Source organism: Babylonia areolata, chromosome 27 (genome assembly GCF_041734735.1).
Source record: "Babylonia areolata isolate BAREFJ2019XMU chromosome 27, ASM4173473v1, whole genome shotgun sequence".
In the NCBI taxonomy this organism is placed as follows: Eukaryota; Metazoa; Mollusca; class Gastropoda; order Neogastropoda; family Buccinidae; genus Babylonia; species Babylonia areolata.
The window spans coordinates 27,856,854-27,870,770 of record NC_134902.1 but is presented as its reverse complement, the minus strand read 5'-3'; the positions used below and the strand labels follow the sequence as shown (position 1 = coordinate 27,870,770).

General features: G+C 39.6%; 1 protein-coding gene across 2 annotated transcripts in view; it reads left to right on the top strand.

The window, feature by feature from the left end:
• Positions 1-13,917, top strand: part of LOC143301599 (uncharacterized) — a 38,816-nt gene that overhangs the window by 15,636 nt on the left and 9,263 nt on the right. For both annotated transcript variants that reach the window (XM_076615991.1, XM_076615992.1), the window contains exon 2: positions 11,017-13,201. In XM_076615991.1, coding sequence (XP_076472106.1) covers positions 11,119-13,201 — 2,083 coding nt within the window. In that variant the 5' untranslated portion in view covers positions 11,017-11,118. The remainder of the gene's footprint in view (positions 1-11,016; positions 13,202-13,917) is intronic.

Here is a 13,917-nt window from a genome sequence, read left to right as displayed (position 1 = left end):
TATGCTTAGAAAAATTAGTTCGTTTTTTTCTTTTCATTTTGAAATAACGTTAATTTTATCAGTACTTTTGACCTGTTTTTGAAATGTTTATTTTTATTTCCATTATCACCCCCCACCTTTTTTATGAAAAAAACCCCCAACAAAAACACAACTTATTGAGCCCTGCATCTGAAAATTGCTCTTGCGTAAAAATTCATCTCATCACATTCTTTCATGTGCATAGTCTTTATACATAAAGGACAACGAAAGAGAACTAACTCCTGCAGTATTTCTGGTTGTGTCCACGCATTATTTGGATGGAAAACTATATATTTTCTGCATTTTCCCCACATCAGTATGGCGTGGAAGCCAGCCAAGGCTGTAAACTCCCCAGTGTTGAATGGGTCAAAGAATAAGTTTTTGAAAACATTTATTTGTTAATTTGAGTAATTAGACATATAAGTATATTTTTTGTTAATGCTTAAGTTTAAGTAAATTTAACATTTTTATTTTTTTGCTTTTCCTCTACAGCATGGGGTTTTGTTTACTTTGGATTTGGAGGACTGGATGCATCTGTTTGCTTCAGGTGGTAAAAAAGCATTGGCTTATAAAGTGGTACTGTGGACTGTTAAGATGATGCCAGAAGAGGACTGGATGAATACAGTTAGCTATGAAACACTGATTGCTTCCTGTTCTGGAACTGAGACAAAGTCACAAGGAACTCATTTGTTCGCAAATCTGGAAACAGTGACCACCCAGATAAGCTGGCAGAAAATGAGAGAGAGAGAGAGAGAGAGGAATGGTTAGTTTATGCTGTCCCATAAGATTCTTTGGCATGTCAATGTGACCAGGATTTCTGCTACTGATGTGCCATGTCATCCAGAAAGCAGCATGATTTTACTCTATTGGGGCTCTCAGACATGGCGATGAATGTCATTATCTTTTAGATTAAAATTTTTTTTTTTTATCCTAGTGCTTTAAAATAAAATGAAATATGTTTACCAAATTTCGGTTTTTAATTTTTGTGTGTGTGGAATTTTATTACAATCCAGTTAAGTGAAATGTTTTTATTTGTCATGTCTTTTGTTGGGCATTGATAGATCCTTCTACAGAATTACTTAAGAATATACCCGTGTTCCTTATAAAATGTATAAAACTTGGGTCAGTTTCCTGGTTAAAAAAAAAACAATCTGAAGTTTTTATAGGAAATATAAGGGTCAGTGGTAACGTTAAAAAAAAAGAAAAAAAAAAAAGGAAAAGTGTGAATGCTTTATGTTCTGGAAAAAATGTGCATCACTGTGACCTTCTGTATACAAATCAGAGGGACATTGTGATTTTCATTAATCCCTGTTTATAAGTTTTATGGAACACTGGTATATTTTAATTCCAGTAACTTGTTTGTTAACTAAAGTCTTTTGACACCTTCAGACAGAAGAATTCTTCAGTGAGTCAGCAAGACTTTTGCTTACTCAAGTTACTGTAAAGGCTCTTTGCATTGGTTATCAACATCATCTCTTCTCCATGGGACTTGACTCTAGACTTGTTTGAATATAGTCCACAGCAGACAGACTGTGTCAGATTTAGGGAGGAGGGCATGATGTGTTGAATACATGTAACCACTAATGATGCCCACTATGGACAGTCTGTTTGTGTTCTGATTTGGACACACCATACAGCAGGGTGTACCTCAGTGGAGAGGTAGCAGGGCAACTTTGTATATTAGAAGAATTTCACAGCTCTGAATCAGGAGTTGAACTTGGTTTTACATCATTTTGTTCCGCACAACTGATACAGGAAAGTCTGGGGTTGGTTAGGCTGTGAGAGAACTGAATACACAGCTTCATTGGTGGTGCAGTAATGGAACTGAACTGTCATTTTGGATCTCCGGTCATGAGCTCTGTATTGAAAGGCCAGCATACCAGTTTGCAGACAGATTATCTTGAACATTTTAAATGATTGATACAATCTTTATATTCCGTAGAGAAGAGTTCCATGACAGATCATGTATCCATCTGGAATTAATAGCAGTTGAAAAATTACTGAAGGCTGGATTGATGTCTGTTAAGGTTAAAGGATGCATGGTTTTTAATGGCCATAGGGGCAGTGAATTTATATCCACTGTGTTTAGGGCTTGGCATTGGGGCCCAATCCTCCCCTTTTGCAGATGTGTGTGGGTTCTTCAAAAGTGCTGTTGAACTTGTATCAGAACAAGATATGGGAGTGATGTTTCCATGGCTATACTAACTTGTTGTAGAAAGTTGGGATCCATTTGAATCGTATGATGTCTGACTGTTGATTTATTTTATTTTATTCACTGAAAGAGTCTACCAGTGTGTCTGTCATTCTGAATTGCTGTTCCAAAGTGTTGAGACCTTGGTTTCAGGGAAATGATTTAATTGAACAAATGTTAAGGGCTTGTTTGCCATCTGTGGAAGGAAACATATTCTTATGTGTGAATTACACATATTTTTCAAACAGAAAGATATCTTTGTAAAATAATTTCATGTTGGAAGAGTTTTTGTGAGTGTGTGTTTTTTTGTTTTTTTTTCTCATGTGCTCCAATAATTTATGATCGTGCTGTTTTAGGAGGAAAAAAAGGCTTGTTGGTGGATTAGTTTTAGAATGAAGATACTGAAACTTTGAGAAAGGTTCCTATTTCCAAATTGGGGCTGTTTTCAATTTGGTTGTTGGTATATGGGTTTTACAAAAAGAAAAAAGATAAAGAAAAAAACCCCTGTGAGTTAGGATCCTCATTTGTTTAGTTTCTTCTTATCTTAAGCATGAATCACGATTCACTGGTGTGACCAAAGCAGGTTTGTGTGTAACCTTCCAACTGCTGTTCACTTGCTTGCTTATCTGCTTATATATCCATATTTCAGTGGTAAACTTGTTTATTTTATTTCTCTAAACTTCAGATACAAGAGATAATGGTTGCATATCTTTCAGCTGACTCCCAATTCAGTCTTGTACTGTCACCATCATCCTGTGAGACTGAATTTGGGTCAGTTGAAAGATGCATTTTTCTTTTAGTTTTGTTTGGTTTGTTATAGTGAGGTTGACAAGAATAATTGGTAAAAGACAGTTAGGGCAATGGGGTTTGGAACAGCATAATACTTAAACACCATGAAAACCTGCATTGGCTTTTCCAGCAGGAGGTATTTGGACAGGCCTACGGAAATTCCTATAACCTTAGTGAAGAGTTCTCTTTGGTGTCCAAGGCTCTGGAACAGTATCTGATGTGGCTTAAGACATGAGCATTTGAGTGGAAGGTCTCTGCCACATAGCACATACAGGAAAGCAGAAACTCTGTCCATTGGCTGCAGCTGAATTTCTTTTTTTCTTTTTTTTGCCCATGAAGATGATAGCAGTCATGCTGACCACTGGTTCCGAGTTCAATGGAGGAGGTTGAAATATAATGATAGTTCAAGGGAGGAGGTTGAAATATGATTATCATTATTTAAAAAAAAAAAAAGAAAAAGAAAAAAAAAAGCCATTATTGGGATCTTGGGTGTGGTGGTGTTCAAAAAGGAGATGCCAAAGCACTAGATAACAATGTGGGGTGGATTATTTGAATCTCTGGTTGTCCTCAGTGCCAGGGTTGTCTCTTCTCTTCAGTGCTCAGGAAACAACCTGACAGATGTCTTGACTTGTGTTTTCAAACTGGGAGGATGAACACCTTTCGTGTCAAACAGAAATGGCCATTGCCTCTCGGGTGCCAAGACAGAGCTGTCAACTCATGCCTGCAGATGTCTTAGAAGTGTAGTTAAAGCTTTAGTCCAGATGCATTGGAACAGAGTTTTGCCCTCCGAGAGGCCTCTGTCCAGTTACAGTGAAAGAGTTTTGCCCACAAGAGAGGCTTCTGTCCAGATACACTGGAACAGAGTTCTGCCCTCAAGGAGGCTCCTCTGGGATATGGCTGTCCAGTGTTTCCAGTTCTCTGCATTTTCACTGACTGTCACATGGAATGTCAAATTTGATCAGTGAAGAAACAACAGCAACAACAGTTATAGTTATATCTTGGATTCAGTGTTTAAACAGTTCAAGCAGATGACAAGTTATGTTTGAGATAAACTAAAGTTGTTGTTGAATGTTATTTTGAAAATAATCATATGGGTGAGATTATTTCTATATTATACTGGTTTATGTGTTGCATTTTGGTGATTCCTGCCCCCCCACACCCCCTCCTTATTTTACATTGTTTCAGTATAAAGACAAGTAGTCACTCCCACCCATTCGATAGGATGAATTAATTTATGTGTGCAGAATGATGAGAATGTGATATTTACTAATAAGTAGTAGCCTGGGGGGTAGGTTTGGGGGATGGAAGGACTTGGAGGGGTAGCAGTGCCCATATCTCCTACCCTGACCCCAGTTCAGAGAATATTAAGTGTTGAATGGTGAGTCTTATGCAAGAGACATGAGCTAGTCAATGCAGGTGAATGGAACTGGAAGGGTGTACATGCTAGTGACCCCAATTTCATTGAAGCACTGTTCACTGTGTTGGATATTGTATGGGTGGGAGTATTTCCGTTATATACTGATTTCCATATTGGTGATATTGTTGTTATTATTTGTAATGTTTTTCACTTCCTTAGTATTTTGTTTTGTATTGAGACATGCACTTCAGTTAAAAGGTTCGGGATCCTGGCTGTAGACTTCAGAATTGCAAAAATCCGTTACTCCCACCCATGGACATTGTCCATAGTTACCCAGGATACATCTCAGACAAATGCATAAATAAAAGCTTGTCATCCTAGACACTTTATGATTTCAAAACATGAATCTTTGTCACAGAAGACAAGACTTACAGATGAAAAAGCAGACAGCCAATACCTATGGGTTGACTGTGCTAAGGCGTGCACAAAATTTGCTCTGGTGTTGTGTTGGCATGCATATGTCTGTGGTAGTTGTGGCTTATGGAAAAGTGGGGATGGCTTGATTGGGGACAAAAATTGCTTCAAGAAAAAACAAACAAACAAACAACAACTAGTTTTATCCAGAAACAGGAAATTGAGATTATGAAAACTTGGATTTCCAGCCATGAAAAATGTGATGGACCTTTGGGCTGAATGAAAATGATAACATCACATATAGAAGTGCATTTAGCAGAGTTTAGATATGGATCACAAAGAAATGGCCAGCATCCTCTGGATGTAAACTTTGCACAGTCTTATGGCAGTTAGTTTTTTGTTTGTGCATTCTAGAGTCTGTGAATCTTCAGTAAGACAAGAGATCTATTATGTTCTTTGGTGTACCAAATGTGAATCACAAGAGTTTGATAAATGGGACTGGATCTCTGTTGGCAAGGACTGAGGTTTCAGAGTCTTAAGTTGGCTCACTACAGGCTTCACCTTTTAAAATATATATGTTTCTATGACACTTAAGATTCAGTGAAAGGTCATCCTTTTGTTTTTTTCCCTTCATATGTTTGGATATGTCTCATCTGCCAAGACAGTGTTTCACCATCAAGTGTAAAGGCAAGACAGTGTGAAATCAGTGTTATTTTACCATCATGATTCTTTCCTGTACCCCCACTTCTGACCAGGTTATTGAAATGGTTTCCTTATTCAGGATACACATTAAAGGTGGGTGGGGCCTGGGGTTTGACTCTATTTTTTATGTTGTTTTCTTTAAATGTTTGCCATAGTCTTTCATTGCAAAGCCAGCCCATCCATTAAGTTTGTATGCTGACAATGTTGAAATGAATTTGCGTAACATTACCACGCAATGTAATATCCTTGAGGTCCAACTGAAACTCCCCTTTCAAACAGTGTATTGTAACTTCAGCCTATATGACAACCCAGTACAATGAATTAAATGAATTCCATCGTGTGTGTGTGTGTGTAAACGCTCTGACTACTTGGCATAATATTTCTCTCCTCCCTGTCAATTGCCTTTTAAGTGCCAACCCCTGCCTTAAACAAATTTCACCTCAAACTTGGCTGTTTACTGGGTATTTTACCCAATGTTGGAGCCCAGTCCATAATTCAGTTTTATTAGAAAGTACTAGCCTGACATTTACTCCAAGGGTGAGAAGTGTCTTGTTAAACTTGATATCAGTAGGACGATCCAAAATCAAGAGTTTGAATTCAGCTGTGTAAGATGTTTTTTGAGGAATACTGGTGACTGGTACTGACTTGGAGAACTGTATGTCAAGGGACTGACCTATCCTTCTGTACATACAGTCTAGAATAAAGCATTAGCTACCAAAATGGGGCTCTGCATCATGGTTGCACTCCCCTCACCCCCTCTTAATCTCATGATCTATGTATGAAAAGCAACATGATGCCAAATACTGAAGTAGCAAACTCTGTTCTCATTCTTTCATGATTTTTTTTTTTTTTCAAAATTGGGGCGGGTATTTTTATGGTATCATACCCTATGCTCAGTTTTAACCCAAACTGGAGGATGGGCATTTGCAAAATATTGGACATTTACAAGGTAGTGTCCGTTAGGTCTGGATTTGAATCCTGGTCTTGCACTTTCTTCTAAGTTTTACCGGAAAATCAAAACCGAGCGTCTTGTCATTCAGATGAGACGATAAACTGAGGTCCCATTTCCAGCATGCACTTGTTGCACTGAAAAAGGGAAAATAATTTTGAAAGTAAAGTAAAGAATTGAGAGAATCTAGTGTTTGATTAAAGAACAAGCAGACTGTAGGTCACTTGAGACAGGTCTCAACTATTGACTGGCATTACGGGGGAGTGGGGGTGGGTGGGGTGGGGGTGGGGGGGGGTTGAATAAGTTGTCTTTTCTCGAAATCTTCATGATGCCCAAAATTGTAGAACGTTATGCTGCCTTTAGACTGTGACAAAAATTTTTTGTGTGTAGAATCAAGAAATAAGGGATTTCCTCATAGATGTAGCCTTTTCAGTGGTGGAAAAGAGTTTGCAGTGCAAACTATGGTATGTTTGGCTGTGCTGAAAATGTTCTCATACTTGGTGCTGGCTTGACTTAAAATACTCTACCTGCCTATAGAAGATAGATATTCCTGTTCTTGCTATAAAATTGATGGCATGATATTGATAATATGGAAATAAGAGAATAATGTGGAAAATAAATGATTTGTAGGCAAAGTGGCAACCAGCGAACCACATTAGTCTTTTGAAACTTCCCATCTCCTTCGAGACTTGATGCAGCCAAAGTGAACAAGGTGCATCACTTCTGAAAACAAGAGTTAATCTTGCATCATGCAGTGTCAGTCAGTGTTTCATGCTTCAATGAGATGGTTATATCTGGCATGTTTGTGCTTTAAGATGGATTTCTTTGAATAAGTTTTACAGCAGTTTTCCGACTTTGTCATAGAGGGCTTGTTAGATACTGGACTCAAAGTCTCATGGAAAGACTTGGGTCACTGACATCCATACTGTCAGGATAGAAACCATAGAAAGGTCTTGAAATGAAACAGTGTAGGTTGTGATAGTAAATCGTTAAGTAATTTATGCAGAATGTAATTATTCTTTAGAAGTTATTCACATACACACAAATGTGCATGCACACACACACAGTGACACACACACAACCAAAAAAAAACCAACCAACAAACAAAAAACAAACAGAAAACAAAAACAAAAAACCAACAAAAGACCAACAACAAAAAAACCAAATCAAAACAAAAAAAGCAAAAAACAAAACAAACAGGAATAAACAAAAACAAACCCCCCAAAACAAAAGAACACTTTCTACAGATATTTTGATTAGTTCCAGGGGCATGCCATTTTAAAGTTCATTACTATTTTTTGTTTCTTTACTGAAAATGTGTAGCAGCAACAAATTACAGTGGAGATATACTTTCTGATTTTGTTCTCTTCAACTGGTTTTAAGAACTGACAGGTGTACAGCCCTGAAATAGCCCCAGTGGAGTATGTGATCGACTGGGCTATAGTATAAGCAACAAGATTTGATTCCTGATTTTTCTGTTCCTCACGGGACTTTTCTCCCTCTCCCTCTGGGATAAGCAGCTGATAAAAGATCTTCAGGGGAGAGGCGGGTGATGAAGAGAAGAGTGTCACAGAGTTTGACAGGATTGCCTTTCACTATTATCACTGACTTTCAGCTTGGCCTTTTATTTATTTACTGATTTTTTTTTCTTATTAGAGTTTATGTTTTCTGGATTGTAAGCCTGTCCAGAAAGTTTTAGCGTGGGCTGTGTGGATGTTATGTCAGTTGTAAATGTGGCAGAAACTGTTCTTAGTCCACCGAATTGACTATATCAGATTTATTCTGATTCCCCATCTTTTTGTTATGCATTTCCATAGTAATTGGGCACATACTGGCAGACAATGACATAAAACAGGCAGAGACATGCAAAGATAGCATGCATATGCACATATACATGAACAATTTCACACATACACACGTTCACACACACACACACACACACACACACACACACGTCACACTCACATGCATGCTGTTGAAGTATAAAAAGTGTGATTGGAACAGCAGATGTAGTTTAAGCTGTGTGTTGTTGATTTCTCAACAAATCATTTCTTATTTGAGTTGTGGAGTTTATCCGAAATTCTGAGGCTGCACTTTTCAGGAGGGTGGGGTTAGGTACTGCTTCCAGTGTCCAGTTCTGATTTTAACATGGCTCCCCAAACCCCCAATCCCTCCTCAGCCAGCTGTCCCTGCTCCCCTGGTCTGTGGTGTTTTTGCTTAGGGGTGTTATTTCGTTAGTTAGAATTCAGTCAAGTGATTTGATTGTTGCTGTTGGTCCTCTTCTGAGTGTGAAGTGCTTGACATGATTTTCTTGTTTCCCACATGCATTACTTCAATAGAAATGACTTGAGTGATGGCCTAGCAGTCATGTGCCTGGCTAGGAGTAGGAAGAGTGTCCAGGGGTTCAAGTCTTCTGGACCTTGAGTGGGGTGGGTGCTTGTCATTTGGATGATGCGACAAACTGGTGTCCTGTGTGCAACTTGTAAAAGAACCCACAGCAACCAAAAAAGAAAAAAAAAAGAAAAAAAAAAAAAAGAGGGGGGTGGGGGGGTGGGGGATTTACCAAGCAAGATTTTGTAGAAAATTCCACTTTAATACTAAAACAAAAATTATACACTGGCAGACAGAAAAAACACACACGCAAAAAAAGAGAAAACAAATATAGTGCTGCACTGTGGTGGCACACTTTACCTGGTAAGAGCAGCTTCAATTTTACTCAGAGAAATCAGTTGGAACATTAATTAAAGTAACACAATACTATACAATGCAATGCAATGCAATCCTTGGTAGGTTCTGGTATTAAACTTGTGGATGCTTCCTGGTAGCTGTGGAACTGCAGAGTGCACCAGCCAGTGTGAAAAGATTATCAGATCCTAGACATGTGGAGGACTAGAGAGAGGCTCTTTTTTTGTCTCAAATGTGTTTTTCATATTGCTGAAGCTGGTTCCTTTTTGTTTGTTTTTGTTGTTATTTTCATGTCTTGAATTGAAACAGACTTGGGAAACAAAGACGTATCAGTTATGTGTGCACATGTGCTGCACACACAAGTGCATCCTTGTGCATATAATGTTTTCTTGTGGACCACTGGATGAATTTCAGTATGCACTGGACTAACGGACGTAAAATTTTTGTGTTGAGAATAATGTTTTCTTCTCTTGAATTTAGTTCAGTGTTAATAAGGTCAAGGAATAGTTTCAGTTAATAAAAATGTAAGCAAGTTGACATAGATAAAATGTAATTTAGTTATGGAAGCTTTCAATTAGATTCGCTCTCTCCCTCTCTTTCTCTTGAAATATCAATAATTCTTTTACCATTTATCTGTTTATTTCGTATTATACAGACCTCATCAATCAGCATTTTCCACATGGGTTTTCTTGCACTGTTAGGTCTTAAGACTAAAGTGTGGAGATCGGAATATACCTGTAGACAAACAAGACAGATGTTATGAACTTACTTCATCTATGAATTCCTGGGGTGCAGGCCATAGTTGTAAAGCCAGCTGCATTTCAAACATGGCCTTGTTCTTTAGTGGTTAGTGGTTTTGAGAGATTAAAGGAAGTGGCATATTATTATGCAGAGTATGTGTTGTGTGTGATTTGCACTCAGATGAGTGAGTAATGTGTCACAAAAATTAAAAAGTCTTAGGCTAGAGTGAATTGAACAAGAGATTTATTGAAGTGTGTGTGTGTGTGTCTGTGTGTACGTGCATGCATGCGTGTGTGTGTGTGTGCGTGCGCGCGCTTGCGTGTGTGCACGCGCATGTGCGCGCACACACATTCTTCCAGATCAGTATATTTATCATTATATGAGCCAACCTTCGAGGGAAGGAAGGAAGGCTCAAAAGTTTGAATTATTGATTATTTATACAGGCCTGCAGAATACAAAAAATGTGTACAAAAGATGTTTTGTCCCTCTCAGAAATAGATGGCTAGAAATAGAGGGTTAAATACACACAGCTTGTACTGCCCTTGAAAAGGGAAATGGCTGTTGAATGGTCATGCTCAGAAAGAAAAAAAAGCCTAAACAAGTCTGTCTGAAAGAATGGTTTGTTTATCCATCAATGCAAAAGAAGATATTCAAACACTCATGATTTATTTGATACTGTCTGGTCAACAGATTGTATTTTTGATTGTGGTCGGTGTATTTTTTATTGTGGTCAGCTGGTAGGTGGGAGGAGTGCTTGAGGGCAAGGGTGGGTTTTAGGAATGGCAAAGTGTAATATTGATATTCAGTAACAGTACAGCATTGCTGTTTGATTGCAGATCATCAGAGGTGTTATTTTTTTTTTCCTGGCCTCTGTGGGCCAAGGCCCTGGAACTTGGGACACTTTTTCTGAGATTTTTTTTGCTTGAAAATTTACAAACTTTAAATACAGATTGAGCAGAACGTTTTGCAATGATTCTGATGCAGTTCTTGGTTGGTGTGAGAATACTAAAGTTATGCACAGTTATGAATTATCTCTGTGTGTTTGAGAATGGGTGTATATGTGTGTTTATGCATGCATGCATTTGTGTTTTTGTAGATTTGCATGTGCCATTAGGTGTTTGTATGTTGCTCAGTCTGCATGTATCCATGTGTTTCTCTTTTCTGTTTCAGAAAACGGCCATCATAAAATGAGATGACTGTATGACAAGCGCCATGTAAAGCAGCCCTCCAAGCATTGTACTAGAATACAAAAGTCAGCTAACTGAACACATCATGACACACTATCAGGGCCCTTCCAGCTCCTCAGGGTCTGACCGTATAGTCATTGATCTGGAATTCTGCTCTGAGGGCAACACTGGAAACGAGGGTGCTGCCAGCACAGCCACTGAAACAGACGTCGAAACTCACAGTTCCCCAACCAAGCGTGTGGGCTCACCCAGTTTGAGTTCTGAACATGGGGGTGAGCTTCTTGCGGCGGAAGATAATGATTTACTAGATGATATATTTCACAGAAGTGAAAGGTTTGAAACTGATGGGAACATGTCCACTAACGATGATCGGGATGATGTATGTGTGAGTCAGGATGAGAGCAATCCTTTTGACGTGCAAGAAGTGGACAGTGGTGATGATAACAGTGGTAACGATGACAGTGATTCAGAGAGCAGACTGGTCATAGAGGAGAGACAGGATGATGAGCAAGAACCAGCATCCGATAGGGCAGTGATTGATGGTAATGTTGAGAAGGGTGAAAGGGAAACTGTTTTGCAGGCTGTGATAAGTTCTCCAGAGCACAGAGCACAGGATGGAGGGGAAGAGGAGTGCTGTGAAAAGGAGGATGCTTCTGAAAGAGGAACCTGTTCTTTAGATCACAGTGAAACAATGGAGGAGGAGGAGACGGAGGAGGAAAAGGGTGTATTAAAGAACTTGACTGGTTCTCCTGTGCACAGTGAGTCAACAGGCGAGGACATGGGGGATGAAAATGAGGCGGTGTCACAGAAAGCAACCAGTTCCCCAGAACAGAGTTTTCAGTATGAGCTGTCAGAAACATTCTTAGACAATCTCAACCCCCAGGATGCCAGTCAGGATGTTGAAGAGGATCAGGAGGAAGGAGAAGGGGACATGCAAAGAGCAGCAGAAAAGGAAATGAAGAATGCAGATGATGCTTTAGAAAAACAGACGTGTAGCTCAGAACACAGTGACCATTTTGAAATGTCAGAGACATTTTTGGACAATCTCAACCCTCAGGATGAGAGCCAAGACCTTGAGGAGGGCACATGTGACTCGGACAATGAGCAGGTTGTGAAAGATGCTAATAGAGATAGAGCTGCTTCTTCTCCCGATAGACTGAAACGTATTCCCGTAGATGAGGCCTCTTCCCATGTACCTGAACAGTTATCACAGGATGAGGCTTCCCCACCCTGTGCACAACCAGTGACGAGTACAGGTGAATCATCATTACCCCTTTTTCAGGATCCTAGCACCCCAGCCTCCCATGTACAACAGGATACCTCAGTGTGTGAAGCCTCTTCTACCCCTGCACAGATGGATAGCTGTGCAGATGAGGCTTCATCGCCCTCTGCAGTGTATGACACCGGCATTGATGAGATCTGTTCTGCAGATGACATACCACAAGACTGTCCAGAGGAAAACATCTGCACAGACAGTATGGGTCATTCTGATGATAAGCCACAAGTCCCTGCAGAGAAAAACACGAGCATGGACAAGACTTGTTCATCCTGTGTGCATCAGGATGCCCTTCCCTGTGAAGCCTCCTCCAGTGGTGATGAGACCTCCTCTCCCCAGGCTCAACTGAACACTTCTGAAGATGCTGCTGACCATTCAAACAGTGATGACCTTGGTGCTGAGGAAATGATGATTGAAGACAAGGAGAGAGCTGAAGTCCAAGATCACAACAGCCAGGCAGCTTCACCTGCCCATGAACAGAACATTACAGCAGGTGGTGATACTGTTGAACATACTAGTGAAGATGAAGAATGTAATGGGGCAACACAAAACACCATTCCAGAAGAGGCGTCTTCTCCAGATGCAGATTCAGTTGCTGTTACAGACCAGGAATCACCTGCAGAGGAAAATACAGCTGCAGAGGAAGCAGCATCTCCCTCAGCTCGGGGAGAAAGTGACAGGAAACCAGAGGATGTTGCATCCTTTCAGGATGTGAAGGACAGCACTGGCAAGGACAGAACAGCGGCGCTCAGTTCCAGTGAAGAGAAAGAAGCCTTGTCTATGTCTGCGGGGAGAGATGATGATGAGTATTCATTCAAAGATGATGATGTCCGTGAGGAAGGAGAGTACTCGTCCAGCCCTTCACCGCAGTCTGAGCCGGGTGAGAATGAAGGTGAGTACATGGTGAAAACCTATAATCTAGTTGTTAGCTACACTGTCATGTGTTCAACTTTCACTGTCAGCCGTCTTTGAATTATACACAGAATTGCACCTATATGGTAGCTCAGTTTTCTGAAGTAACTAAAAACTGATTGAAAAGGAAGAAAGAGACTAGAGAAATACAGAGAGAGATAGAGATTGTGTTCATAACAAGTGTATGGTTATTGTACTTTCAGCTGGATACATTAGTGAAATCAACAATATATACTATAGATAAAGCAAATGTTTTGCAACAGAATGACTTAGTTGTTAGTGTTGTGGTCTGGAAAGTCAGATTTGCAGAAACTCTTAATATAGATGTGTTGCCTGATGAATTATTGGAAGAATTGTGGTGATTCACTTAATGTGCCTGATAGATGTTAGACCTAATGGAAAAATTGAGGGGAAGAGCTAGTTTTTCCAAAGCTTGTCAGAATGTTTGTAGAAGATAGATAGTGTTAGGCCGAGAGAAAGTGTTTGTTGCATTGGTAAAGAGTAGCAGCAACAAAATACCAGTAGGATCTTAATTTTGGCTTTTAGTTTTACAGGATCATAACCACACACATAATTTGGACAATATATGTATGTGAGTGTTTTTCATGCATGTGTGAGGAGGGGTGCCACATGTTTCACCTCTGTGTGTTTCTCCTACGCTTTGTTCTTCAAAACTGGCCTCCTGCTTTTCCATCA